At 44.8% G+C, this 13,299-nt stretch overlaps 2 protein-coding genes and 1 long non-coding RNA gene across 4 annotated transcripts; 1 reads left to right on the forward strand and 2 right to left on the reverse strand.

Annotated features, from left to right (window-relative positions):
• Nucleotides 1-772: 772 nt before the first annotated feature.
• LOC147420110 (uncharacterized) lies at nucleotides 773-3,704 on the reverse strand. The gene is made up of 3 exons (XM_086504898.1): nucleotides 1,239-3,704; nucleotides 1,044-1,145; nucleotides 773-942 (listed from the first exon to the last, which is right to left on the reverse strand). The coding sequence occupies exons 1-3, from the start codon at nucleotides 2,301-2,303 to the stop codon at nucleotides 898-900; spliced, it is 1,212 nt and encodes a 403-aa protein (XP_086361024.1). The 5' UTR covers nucleotides 2,304-3,704; the 3' UTR covers nucleotides 773-897.
• A 2,815-nt stretch (nucleotides 3,705-6,519) lies between these two features.
• Nucleotides 6,520-8,170, reverse strand: LOC147420111 (uncharacterized). Its single transcript, XR_015186990.1, has 3 exons — nucleotides 8,046-8,170; nucleotides 7,285-7,352; nucleotides 6,520-7,200 (listed from the first exon to the last, which is right to left on the reverse strand). It is a non-coding gene; the product is annotated as an uncharacterized LOC147420111 (long non-coding RNA).
• Nucleotides 7,518-12,053, forward strand: LOC147420112 (uncharacterized). 2 transcript variants are annotated; one of them, XM_086504666.1, is made up of 6 exons: nucleotides 7,518-8,276; nucleotides 8,518-9,964; nucleotides 10,673-10,743; nucleotides 11,073-11,160; nucleotides 11,849-11,896; nucleotides 11,983-12,053. In XM_086504666.1, exons 1-6 carry the CDS (start codon nucleotides 8,193-8,195, stop codon nucleotides 12,036-12,038), a joined length of 1,794 nt encoding a protein of 597 aa, XP_086360792.1. In that variant the 5' UTR covers nucleotides 7,518-8,192; the 3' UTR covers nucleotides 12,039-12,053. The 2 variants fall into 2 exon arrangements, 1 of the variants encoding a protein (XP_086360792.1); XR_015186989.1 differs by lacking the exons at nucleotides 11,073-11,160; nucleotides 11,849-11,896; nucleotides 11,983-12,053 and adding an exon at nucleotides 10,394-10,547 and having other exon boundaries at nucleotides 7,526-8,276; nucleotides 10,673-10,898.
• The last annotated feature ends 1,246 nt before the right edge of the window (nucleotides 12,054-13,299 follow it).

Raw genomic sequence — 13,299 nt, forward strand, 5'->3', positions numbered from 1 at the left:
TACCATGTGAGAGAAGGGAACTCACTGAAAGAGAGAATGAGAGAGAGAGAGAGAGAGAGAGAGAGAGAGAGAGAGAGAGAGAGAGAGAGAGAGAGAGAGAGAGAGAGAGAGAGAGAGAGAGCCAAGAAGGCGATGGCTAGAAGCGTATGTTGTATTGATCTGAGAAGGTGCAGTTATATACACGTGAGGAGGCAGTTACAAGATCATGTGATTCATGGGAATGCGGGCCGTTTGGCATCTGACCACGTGTGTGGTGACTGGGTGATGACATGGATGGATGATGTGGATTAATTATTCCCACACCCCTGACCTTCACTACAAGAGGTTGTGTGCTCTTGTGACGCTGTTAGCGACGGAAATACACTGGGTTTTTATAACCCCCGGCGTCACTAATAGCGTCGCTACGAGAGCGTCGCTATATGCGTCGCTATGAGCGTCGCTATATAGAGACGCTCATAGCGACGATTATAGCGACGTTTACACAGAAGTCTATAGCGACGCTACAGAGCCATAAATAGCGACGGTTATAGCGACGCCCGAGAGAATTTTTTTTTGGTGGCCACCCATCAACCATATTGTACTTGATTCACTTTTAAAAAAAAGTGCAAGGGTAGATAATAGACCCAAAATAGTCACCCACAAGACGCATTGTTTGCAAAATTGACAAGCGTAAAATTGACAATTGTACACATCATAGGCAAAATGAATTGATTGGCAAATGTAATAATGACAATTGTACAACATCATAGGCATAAAGAATTGATTGGCAAAATGAACTGCGGTGACAAATGTAATAATATGCATAGTTCAAAAAGACGTATAAAATCCGTCTCATGATACATAAGCTATGAGAAACCCTAAACTAATGCTATCTAGCTACGGCTAAACTGACGTCGTCTAGTCAGACGTCTCATCGCGTCCAAGCGGCGTATCTGTCGGATTCTACAAAAAAAGACAATAAGACAGCTTTCAGTAAGTATAAACATATAACGACATTTATAAAAGAATACAAAAAATAGAAAAGAGTAAACCCTAATACTAACCATGCCGCCGCGAGAACTGAGAATGTCCATCAGGGCGTTTAAGCCCTTCCTGCCTGCGTACTCGCGCTCGTACGGTGTGGGATCACGTCCTGTCATCGACCACTGTCAAAATATACAAAGATTTCATTATGTTAGAATTAAAAAACTCATAAACCCTAAACTATCGAACATAAAGAGCAATGCGAAAACACTTACGAAATCGGCCTCAAATGATGCCCATCCACCGCTCCCCAAGTGGTGCGAGCTCCCTGTCTCTACTCGCGCTCTGGCTGCATCCTTTTGTTGCTTCCACTTGTCGGGATTCTCGCGCGTTGCTTTCTTCGCATTCTTCCAATCTTCTTTGGCCAGCCAATCTGGCCTGTTCCACCCATGCTTGATTGCTTTTTGCACTTCGGAACGCTTATGTTTGCAGTATTCGCGCATTCGAATCTTCATCAGGTCTTCATTAAAGCGCTGATCCCGTGTTGGAACGGGAAACTCATCATGAAGTATGCTGATGACTTTGTTTTTTAAATCACTTGGTACTTCACTCCATTTGTTTAGTATGTAGTGTCTGAACAGCTGAGAGCAAAGACCACGCATGCGCGAGATCACCTTCTTGACGTCATCATCCATGATGATGCCACCGTTGAAGTTGACGGAGTAAGGCAAGCACTCTGGCCGGTGACGCGTGAACCTGGGTGTCCCGGCAGGGGTCTCTAGCGACGTGTCGATGGGGGTACGGACGTCAGGTGTCTCCACCGACATTTGGGCCCCGAAGCGAGGAGTGTCGAGTGGGGTGGCTCCTGGTGGAGTAGGTAGAGGTGTGTAGCTGCTAGGAACAGTCAGCCACGCAAAACCTGGCGTAGATGGCGATGCTGTGGCTGGTGTGGGGGCGGGCAAAGAAGGAGAGGGTAAAGAGCCTCGTCGAACACGAGGCGGTGTGGAGGCATCGGCGGCAGAATCCCCACAAAAACTGCCACCGCCACCACTAGAGCGCCGGTGTCTAGACGAGTGTGAAGCTCGTCTCGTCAACGCCGAAGCTTCGGAGCGCGCCGAATGCTCCGAAAGAGAGGGAGATGCGGATGGAGTAGGAACGCGCGATGATGCGCCAGAGCGATGACGCTCCACGTACCACTGTCTCTGCTGCGGTGACAAAGAAGAAAGAAACTCCTCATCATCCATACCTGCATTAAACACACGAATATTTAAACTTAATATTGAATGAATAGAGTAGAGAATGACGCAAAGACCATTAAATACAATGACGTAATGACGCATATAAATACAATGACACAATGAATTGAGTGATAGAAGAGGCAAGTCAAAAACTCAGAATTTTCAATCAAAAGATGTGAGCGCGAGTAGAAAAGAGCGTTATACACCATGGAAGGTACTTAGAGAGCCAGAGCTTTTACAACACGGAGCAAAATTGTTCAAATACAATATTTGTGGCTTTAAGAGATCTCTCTCTCATCCTCGCATAACTCAGCATAACTTCCTATATCTATATAGAGCTCTCCGTTTAAACACATATCCTCTGTTTCATTTTGTAGCTCCTCTGCATGCACCCCATATAGAGTAGTAGCATCTTGATGCTCGTCTGGCACCACCGCAGCGGCTTCTGATTGAGCATCTTCTCTGATCTCCTCCATTGATGCCGTTGTGATTGGCACATGGTAGCCTTCATACGTCCTTGCACTACGAGGGGCTACCTCTATGACGTACCACCAGGTTGATGTAGACTTTGTAGGATGAAATATTACCTGCCAGAGCCACATAACTTACATGAGAGCTTTCAAGCACATAACTTGTAAAAGGGGGATGTTAACTATTTACATACTTACTTGTTCACAATGCTCGGGTAGTACGAAAGTGTCTCTTAGGTCAGTCCATTTCTTAGTAGAATCCACCTCAAGAAAATCAGACTCTCCTCTACGCACAGTAGCGTTGCGACCCTCCATGATTATCTTGAACCATTGCACGTCGAACAAGTCGACAAAAAATCCTTTGTAATCGATCCTCAAAATCTCTTGTAGCGTGCCGAAGTAAGTGAGTTCCGCCACCACAGGATCTGCATCAGAGGAACGTCGTCGACTAGACTGTTCAAATTTTGCCATGATTCCACAATCTTGAGTAAAACGCTTTTTGTCGATCCCTTCCACCCTAAAATGTCGACCTTTACACCATGCTGCTGTGTATGACTTATACTACAACGAACATAGATTATGAGTGGCCGTTCAAACGTTTAGAAATAAAGTCACTAGCTAGTCGGCTCATATCCACCACCTCTATGCCAATCCACAATTGTTGTAGCTCTTCCAATAGTGGACAAAGATACACATCCATATTCTCCACTTTATATCGCCCTGGCACAATCAATCTTAGCCATAGGTGCCCCTTCTTCGTAGTCAACCATGGGGGAATGTTGTAGTTGACGATGACAACGGGCCATACACTGTAAGATGTTGATCTTTGACCAAATGGATTTACGCCATCTATAGCCAGGCCTAAGCGCAAATTTCGAGCTTGCTTGGCAAAATCCGACCATGTTCCATCTATATGTTTCCAGGCTGCGCAATCTGCAGGAATTCGTAGCACACCATCCGAAGATTTATTCTCCTCATGCCATGATGCTAGGGCGGCCATGGACTTACATTCGAAGAAATGCTTGATGCGAGGAAGCAGAGGAAAATGCCGCAAAACCTTTTGTGGAATTTTTGTCCCGTGGAGATCTACTCAATATCTTTCGGAATCACATTTCGGACACTTCTCCATGTCTATGTATTCCCCTCTGAAAAGAATGCAGTCATTAGGACAAGCGTGGATAGAATTGTAATCCATCCCCAAGTTTCGCAAAATCTTTCTTGCTTCATCTCGGGAATCTGGCATCACATTGTCAGCTGGTAGTATGTGCTCTTTAAGCAATCTACACGACATAAAAATACGATACAGTCGTGTGAAAATCTATCAGATCATTATACATTTAAAGTTTTATTAAAGTAAACTAATTGTAATAGATCACCTGAAAAGCGCTGTGACGCTAGTGTCACTCCATCCAAACTTTGCCTACATGTTGAGAAGAACCAGGAGTGCTTTCAATCTAGACATACGTGCTCCATTATACAATGGCGTATCGGCTTCACTTTTCATATAATCATAGATAAGCCTTTCTGAATCCATGATCGTCTCGATCATTTCATCAATCTCGGGCTCAAACATTGCCTCGTTGGGAATGTGCTCTGCATGATCATCCCCCGAGCTGTCAGAGGCTACATCTTGTGGCCTCACATATGCTGCTTGACCAAAGCGCCTGCGAACACGTCTATTGGGTTGCAAGATTGCTGCTTGTTGGCCAGCGCCAGAGTCCGATGAGTTATAATTGGCAACAACTCGATCTATAATAGATGGATCAAACTCGCCAAATTCGCGAACGTGCTGCAAAGAAACACGTCTTGTCCGTCGCACAGCATACTTGCATTGATTACAAGGACATAAGACCCTCATTGAGAGATAGGTGTTTCGGTTGGACGGTCCCACATCCTCGTCACTACTCATAATGAGGATAAAAATCTTATAACCTGGACAACAAATTTAGTATTCTATTGGCATTCTTCGTCTTATCTCTCTCTCTCTCTCTCTCTCTCTCTCTCTCTCTCTACCTCACATTCTCTAGTCATGTCCAATCCCCGCACACCTCGGTCTAGAGGTGCACGGAGATCAGAACCACTGGGTTATAATCTCGGCTTTATTGGTCAATACCTATATTTGTGGGTACAAGAAATCTACAGACCCACGTCTACATGATACTGCATGTAGTGGACAAAACCCCTTTGCCTCTTCTCTAGCTGTAGCACTTCACAGCATCTTAACATCTTTTCACAGTAGATCTTTTCACTGTTCGTCTAACTCTAAACCCTAAACCGTAAGTAATTCTTGCGTGGACTCGATCTAACGTAAATAAGCGTAAATCTAAATAAACGTAAATCTAACTAAAAATAAACCTAAATCTAATTTAACGTAAGTTTACATCTAACCTAATCTTTAACGTCTTTTGGGATAGTTTCCTACGACGTTAAAACTCTCTTCTTCTTGTGTGTGTGTGTGTGTGTGTGTGTGTGTGTGTGTGTGTGTGTGGGTAAACCTAAATAAACCTAAGTCTAATCCAATATAACATAAATCTAAATCTAACGTAAATTATGTTATATTAAAAACAAAGAACTAAACTAACAGGGATTATAAGAACCTTAAAACTGATTTAACACATAATTTTTCACATAACTCGACAAGAGTTGGCATTCTCATCACTAAAGATGTGAGAGTTAACTTCCGACGGTGACGCTGCCTCATCTCCATCCACATCTGACGACAGCAATTGGCCCTTTGGACCGTTCTTGCTCTTGTTACTAACTTTGAAGTTGCTGTTGAATGACTAGAGGTTGTCTAGATGGTCATTGTCGGGGATGTAGTGACTCTTGCCGCCCTGAAGATCCACCTTCTTCCCTATCTTCTGAAGACATTTCACCAGTACTTTTGGATCGACGGAGCCTACCATGAGTGAAGGCAGCAATACCCTATATTCCATTGAGGGCTTTCTTCACCCCCTTCATGCAGGCATCGCAGTCTATGGAGACCTAAATCTAATCTAATATAACGTAAATCTAAATCTAGCATAAATAAACGTAAATCTAACTAAAAATAAACCTAAATCTAATCTAATTTAACTTAAATAAACTTAAATCTAATTTAACGTAAGTCTACATCTAACCTAATCTTTAACGTCTTTTAGGATAGTTTCCTACGACGTTATAACTCTCTTCTTCTTGTGTGTGTGCGCGTGTGTGGATGTGTGTGCCAATAAAAAGAGATAAATGGTATAACCTTTCTATCACCCATGCCAAGTATGATAGATTGGTTATGCCATTTCCCTCTTGAATAATAGGTCTTGAGTTCAACTCCTCGTCGGCTAGATCTTTAGGTCTTTTAATTCTAATTAGTTTCCTACGACGTTAAATTAGTTTCTCTCTCTTTCTCTCTCAATGTGTGTGCTTTTTTTGTTTATGCATGTTTTCTCTCTCTTTTCCTCTCTCAATGTGTGAGTTTTTTGTTTATGCATGTTCTCTCTCTCTTTTCCTCTCTCAATGTGTGCGTTTTTTGTTTATGCATGCTCTCTCTCTCTCTTTTCCTCTCTCAATGTGTGTGTGCATTCTTTGTTTATGTATGTGTGTGTGCGTTTTTGTTTATGTTTGTACTCTCTCTCTCTCTCTCTCTCTCTCTCTCTCTCTCAAAAACACTATGTGTGTGTGTGTGTGTGTGTGTGTGTGAGAGAGAGAGAGAGAGAGAGAGAGAGAGGGAGAGAGAAAGAGGGGAAGTGAACATGAGAGTGAGGAGAGGGAAGGAGCATACCTGGCTCTCCTTCCTCTCCTCGTGTGTGTGTGTGTGTGTGTGTGTGTGGAGAAGAAAGAGAGAGAGAGAGAGAGAGAGAGAGAGAGAGAGCGTTACCTGCTCCTTGCTTGAGGGCGCCGAAAAACTCAGATCTGAGATCTGAGTTTTTTAGCGCTCTCTGTTGTTTTTTTAGCGACGCCGAGAATTTTGTTTTTGAGCGTCGCTGTGTGAGCGTCGCTAATATGAATAGCCTCTTGTAGTGCTTGCCGGCACGAGCCAACGACCCATACACCTTACTCATCCTGACAGAATGAAGCTCCCCCAAAGGCGAGCTGCCTCTCTTGATCTCATCATCAGCATGAATGTCCCGACCCCCGATGGAAACTCCATTGACGTTTTTGTCAGCAACAGCTACGTCTGTACTACCCCTACCACTATACTCCTCATCATCAGCTTCAGCAGTGAATACTGTGCAGGGAGTAGGTAGACGTATACGCGTCAGCTGCAGGTTGCTCCATCTCTAATAATGGTGCCGCCTCAGTACCTGCATCGTCGCTAGCTGCTTTGCCTGAATTAGCAGTGCACAAGAGCGCCATGATTATGAAGTTGGTAACTAGCAAAACTGCAAGCTGATGGGCTCGCATCATTGCATAAAAGGCGGAGTAACAGAGTTGAAAGCCGGAGAGTTCTCCCCACCAGTTCGTCCTCTCTTCGCCATAGAACTGGCCTGCACACACTCATCGCAAGGTGCCACTCCTTCCTCCCTCTGCTCTGTCGTCTCCAATACCCGCACCTGCGTCAACGATACCAGTCTGAGAGAGAGAGAGAGAGAGAGAGAGAGAGAGAGAGAGAGAGAGAGAGAGAGAGAGAAGCAAACCCTAGAAGTTGATCGTGCAAAGTATCGGTAGCATCGGCCATAGCCACAGCTGCAGCAACAACAGATTCCTACATGGCGGCCATTACAGATTAGAGCGATAAAACCGCTGTTGAAGGGGGTGGGGGTGAGGGTGAGGGGAGGGAATTTTGACAGGGCATCAGAGCCCATTTTAAGTTGAGCCACAGAGGCACTAGAGGACTCTATTGTCTAGAACATTGAGTAATAAAATCTTGAAAAAAATCTTTTAGCCGCACTCCATACTACATAGCCCACCACCTCAAAAATCAAGGAGATAATAAAGACCTCCACAATGCCACTATCAACTTTAGAGAATGACTGACTTTTAATGAGCGTCTATAAATCTATATCTTTATAAATCTTTATAATGAGTTTCTGTTGTGGCAACTCACCAATCAAATAAGTGCTATTTTCTATTAACCTCTCGTGAAAATCCTCTAATTTTGTTTGTATTTTTAGCCAGTAAAAAGGTAAGGGAACACTATAGCCTTTGCCCTTTGGGCGGGCCAAAAACCTGGCCCCCCTCTCCGTGGTGATCCCATGGTCCAAATCGTGTGCGTCCCGTCAATCAATTGCCCGCCATTGATCCCTCCACGCTGACCCCCTCTCACTCACACAAATGCTACTGCAATCCCCTCGGGGAGGTATTGTCTTATGACCGTTTGAAATCATAATGAGAGCGTCGATTGTTACAGACCCATTTGTGCCTTTTATTACATACATGCCTAGGAAGCTCTGCTCACATGAAAATGTAAAACATAAAGTCGTCCGCTGCTACAGATGTTGCCGTTTGTGGAGGAAGAAGAGGGAAGCGTAGTATGAGTAGTCCTCGCTGCACACACAAGCCCTCCTGCGTCTTCAACTCTTCTACGGCTTTCTCTGCTTTGTAGATGGCTGCTGTCGCCCTTTCCGATCACCAGACTGACTTTGCTACGCAGGCAATCGGGCCGCGTCTCTCCGAAACGGTTCACAAGGTAGAATCTCAATCGTGTCAATCATCAGAATTCTGTTGTCTGAGGTTTCCATGGATGCCTGTCTTTTGGCTGTGGATTTTGTTTCGTTACCTGCATTGTGGTCAACCATAAGATGATGTTTGAGCCATATCCTTCAAAGGAGCGTTGCTCTTGTTGTAATCCTGTCTATGATCACTTGCATCAAAGGTACATGATTATAGGCATTCCTTGTTCAACTCATTGAATAATTGGTGCTCATCAGGTCGATCGCGCTGTCGCTCGCTTGGAAGAGCTCCAATCCTTGGTTCGCACCAGTCATACTACCAATGCCTCTGCAAAGGTAAACAATTCTATGCGCAGAGAAAAGCTTGCTTTACATGCAAAAGGCACCCCCAAAACTTTGCCTTACAGACATATTACTGGCAATCGAACTCCACATGCTTCCCACCGCCAGCCTATCACGTCTGGAAACCTTAGGCAACACCCACAACAATCACAAGCCTACAAAATCAAGCCTGCTTTACCCATTGCTGCTTCTCGCAGAAGTGCAAGAGTTGCTGCACTTCCACCGCCTTCGCCCCACAGAAAGGTATGCTCTTCGTCTCATACAGCAGCAGCGTTGAAAGTCCCTGGTGCAAAACTGCCGTCGCCTCCTTTTGATATGTCACAAGCATCCCCCCCCTCTTCAGCTTGTTCATCTTCAGTCCCAGCTGTGACAAGGAGAGCACCACCCAAGAAGGAGGCGGCTCCCTCAAAACTGCCTAGAACATTTGTTGTCGATGCGGGTCCTGCAAATCCCAACCGTCCGTGGCGCCTCTCTGCCTCTCCATCTCCTGCGAGTACCTCCTCAACTACCAGCAACTACATTTACACCCCTTCTTCAAACTCCTCTGCTCTTTGCAGCAAGTCGCCCTCCCGATTTAGCCCCCTCTACAGGCAGAGTAGCAGGAGTCGCAAGGACCATGAAATTTACCAGTCACAGCCCCTTCTCTGTAAAAGCCCAGAGGGTTTTGGGACTATGAATCCCAAAGAAAGCAGCCCAAATCTGCCTCGCAAAGTGCCTTGGTTCAGCCAAACTAGGCTATCTCTGCCCACAATTAAGGTAACTGTCTCCAACACAAAGAGGGCCCCTCGCAGATTTTCATTGGCCTCGGAAACACACCGTGATTCTCCGCCAAGGCCCCTACCTGCCCTAATTACCAGGCTTCCCATGAGGCGAAAGAGTGCATCGTCCCCAAATGAAAAAGTGGCTGCCAGTGGCAGGCGAAGATCGTTCTCTGCTAGCACACAGAAAAGGCAAACTGTGGTTACGCCACTACCCGAGGCACCGAAAGACCGCCAACATAATCCCACAGCACCATCTGATTTTCCACCGCTACCGCTCCCTCCAGCGCTTCAAGGGCAGGTGGTTGGATTGCCACCCACATCAACCTCTGACCACAAAGGGAAGGTTATGCACAAGCGATCTAGTAGCTGTACACATCGGTGCCTCCTACCGCTCATGGAGGGCAGGTGCAGCCCAAATACCTTAACTCCCGTTGCATGCTCCTTGCAGCATTTTACCAAGAAGCGCATTAAGGGTGCATGTGTCCATGGCTCTAGCAAAGAGAATTGCTTTCCAGGATGCAGTCCTGCAGCCTGGCCTTGCATGAGAAGAAGCTGGTCATTCAGCCAACAACCCAGTCTGGTGGAGAACCTCACTGGAGCCGGTAATGAATGCTCTTCTCTAGTGAGGCATTTAATGTGTGAATGATTGAGTGAACTAGTGAGTGTGGGTGTGGTTTCATGAGTGTGCGTGCGAGTGTGTGCATGAGAGAGAGAGAGAGAGAGAGAGAGAGAGAGAGAGAGAGAGAGAGAGAGAGAACATTTATGACCTCTTGGAAGATGCAGTTTGGGGTAGTAATGAGTTGTGTGTGCGTTGCTATGCTCAGAGTAGCTTCTTAACATGAAAACATGAAAAGCTCATTGACACATCTTGGGGCAGTTAGAGACAAGCCCACAACAAGTTTCTAGAGAGACATTATGGTGACCTTGCTCTGAATGTAGATGTGACAATGGAATTTTTTTGTGGATATGCATGATTGTTGGTTCTTCCACAGAGTGGATGTATGTGACCATGTTCATGCTGTTGTTGGCAGTGCTCTGAAAGGGAAGTGCATTGCTTTGTTGCGGATTTTCAAAATGGATGGAGTTAATGTAGACTATCTCTTTTCTCTGTTAGTGCGCGCAACTTGTTCTTTGGCCATGGGATAGCTAAAGAAGAAGTGGATTCACATGTTTGCTTCATCTATGGTGGGTGGGACAGTCGCTTTTCAGCTGCCAATGCACATGACTAGAGTGGCAAAGTGCATGAATGTGGGTTACGCCTGGGGTGTAGGAGTTTGAGAATGAGATGCTTATGTCTGCCTGTAATGCAGGTCCCTACATTGTGAAGCAAGTGAAAGGCTACATGCAACATGGGAAAAACATGAACTCACATGTGTACAAGGTGGACTCATTTGAGCGAGGACGTGACGCTGTAGCTGTGTCCAAGCTTTACATGGGATGAAGGACATGCAGCTGGATGCTTGAGCTGTTTTGTACATACCCTCATGTACCACTTATGTTCTCTTTTTTCTTTTCAATTAATTCTTCATTCTTTGAGGTACTTGGCAAGACAGCTTCTTATTAGTAGCTGGGGAAGCCCAAAAAGCAAGGCATTGCAGCTCGTACATTTTTTCTTGAGAGGTCTGCATGAGTCACACTCCAAGAAATCTTTCAACTGAATTCAATTGAAATAAGAGAAATTGACGACGCACTCTCTGGCTCTTCATCCAGGTCTTGAGTTCAGGACTCATCGGCTCCATCAAGAATGGTCCTATGGAAGTTAAAACTTGTCTTCGCTTTGTTCTTCTGTTGTCTGAAGGTCTGTAGAGGATCCACACACGGAATTCTATTAGTATAGAGATTAATTCGAATAACTATATCACTTAGGTCTAATCTACATTGGGTATGGAGCCTTTGTTTACGTAATTTGCATTAAGGAGAGGAGCAATAATCATACACAAGTATTATCAAAGTGATAGCTCAGTTGATAGTTGCTATACCTTTGGAATGGACTTTAAACAAATATGAGCGCCTAATTGCCATTGGAATGGACTCGGCCAATGGGAGTACATTTTCGATAATGTGTGTTGCCATGAAATAGCTAGCTTTTGTGGTAGCCAAATCTACTTCTGTAATATCTACTGCTTTTACGGCAATAGACGGAGCTTGCCATAGCTTTTGTGGCGATTGTTGACGAATGGATTTACCGTTTCTTCTCTCATGCCCTCATCATGTCCCAATTTGAAGGTGGGAAGTTGGAACCCTGCTTTGCCTCTTCAAAGAGTTCATTGTGGTACGTGCCTAAAACTCTCTCCTCTTTCAATCTCCTCGTGAGTCCTGACTCCTCAGATCTCTTGCAATGCCCATTGCCTCTCTCTCTCTCTCTCTCTCTCTCTCTCTCTCTCTCTCTCTCTCCCCGCACCACTTGAGCTCTCCATAATGTACACAAAGAGCATGCGAGACCAAGGGACCCAGTTCGAGGGTATTCGCAACTTGACATTTCTCAGGAGATGAAGATTGTGGCTCCGCGCAATTGCATTGGAAGATAAATGCAGGTAAATGGTTTTTCGCTTGTAGCTTCTTCCTCAGTAAACGTACGACCCTATTGCTGGCGGGGATCAATACCTAATTGCATTTGCAGCACTCTCTCAACGGTTGTCCGTGTGCTATCTGGTGAGGATGAATGGTTTGATGTGAAAACCGGCAGATATACATGCATTTGATCCTTCTGATCATCGCATGCATGCATTTGCAGCACTCTCTCAACGGTTGTCCGTGTGCTATCTGGTGAGGATGAATGGTTTGATGTGAAAACCGGCAGATATACATGCATTTGATCCTTCTGATCATCGCATGCATGCCCAAGTCTGTGGGAATAGGAGATAGCATGTATGTGCATGTATGTGTGTTTTGAGCTTTCAAGATAGTATCCCTGGATCTCCTTTACTTATATGAAGAAAAGAAACCTACTTATGACCAGTCATCATTACTTTGCTCCACAAGATTCCCATCCATGTGATTGACATCAAATTTTTCAAGAGAAGATTTAAGCAATGAGTAGCACAAGGAGTCCAATAAATGTGCTTAAATTGCTGCCCTGCCAACTTGCAATTAGCATCATTGTCTGTAATAACCTGCACAACACCCACATCCATGATTACATCATTTAAAGCTGAAGCTATAAACTCTCCTGTCTTTTGATTGCCACTTGTATCAGTCGAACGCTTAAAGACAATTCCTCGAGGGCTTGACACAATGAAGTTGATCAATGAACGCTTAGCTGTATCTGTCTTCCCATCCAAGATTATAGAGCATCCATAATGTCGCCATGTTGACTCAACACTTAAAAGATCTTGCTATTCTCAGCTTCTCTTTCTCCAACAATGTTGTTTGCAATTTCTCATAATGTGGAGGCTTGTAACCTTTCCTAGACGAAGCAATTGCAAACACCATCGCCAAGAAATACGGAGAGCGAGAAAGAAAAAAAGGAAGACCACATGCATAAAAACATCTAGCAATTGCCTCATCCACTTCCTCTCTAGAAGCATTGTTAAAGATACCTTCCACAGATGGTTGAGTGGTTGTCTTCTTCGTTACATTTGGAGGGTTGAGCATGTCAAATTTGCGCTTTTTATTTGCACTCTCACGATCCTCGCGTGCCATGGAAGCTTTGTCTGATCCTGAGACCTTCACACAAATACAGATGCCCTGATTCTTTATTCCAAGCAAGTGAGCACGAACCGAGAATAACATCCTGTGAGCTTCTTCTTGCAAAAAGAGAATGTCCACTTCTTGCTACCTCCTCCAGAGTTGAAAGAACTTATCTCTGATACATACTTCAATAATGGCTCCGCTGCTTGTGCTGCTTTTGGTGCAAAAGGAGTAACCAGAAAAGTCTTTTTGGAAGTAGAACCGGATGCCGTAGGGACTGTTGGCTGGGAGCCACAAGCTGCTAATA

Source organism: Adiantum capillus-veneris, chromosome 28, assembly GCF_014529385.1.
Source record: "Adiantum capillus-veneris isolate H3 chromosome 28, ASM1452938v2, whole genome shotgun sequence".
Lineage (NCBI taxonomy): Eukaryota > Viridiplantae > Streptophyta > Polypodiopsida > Polypodiales > Pteridaceae > Adiantum > Adiantum capillus-veneris.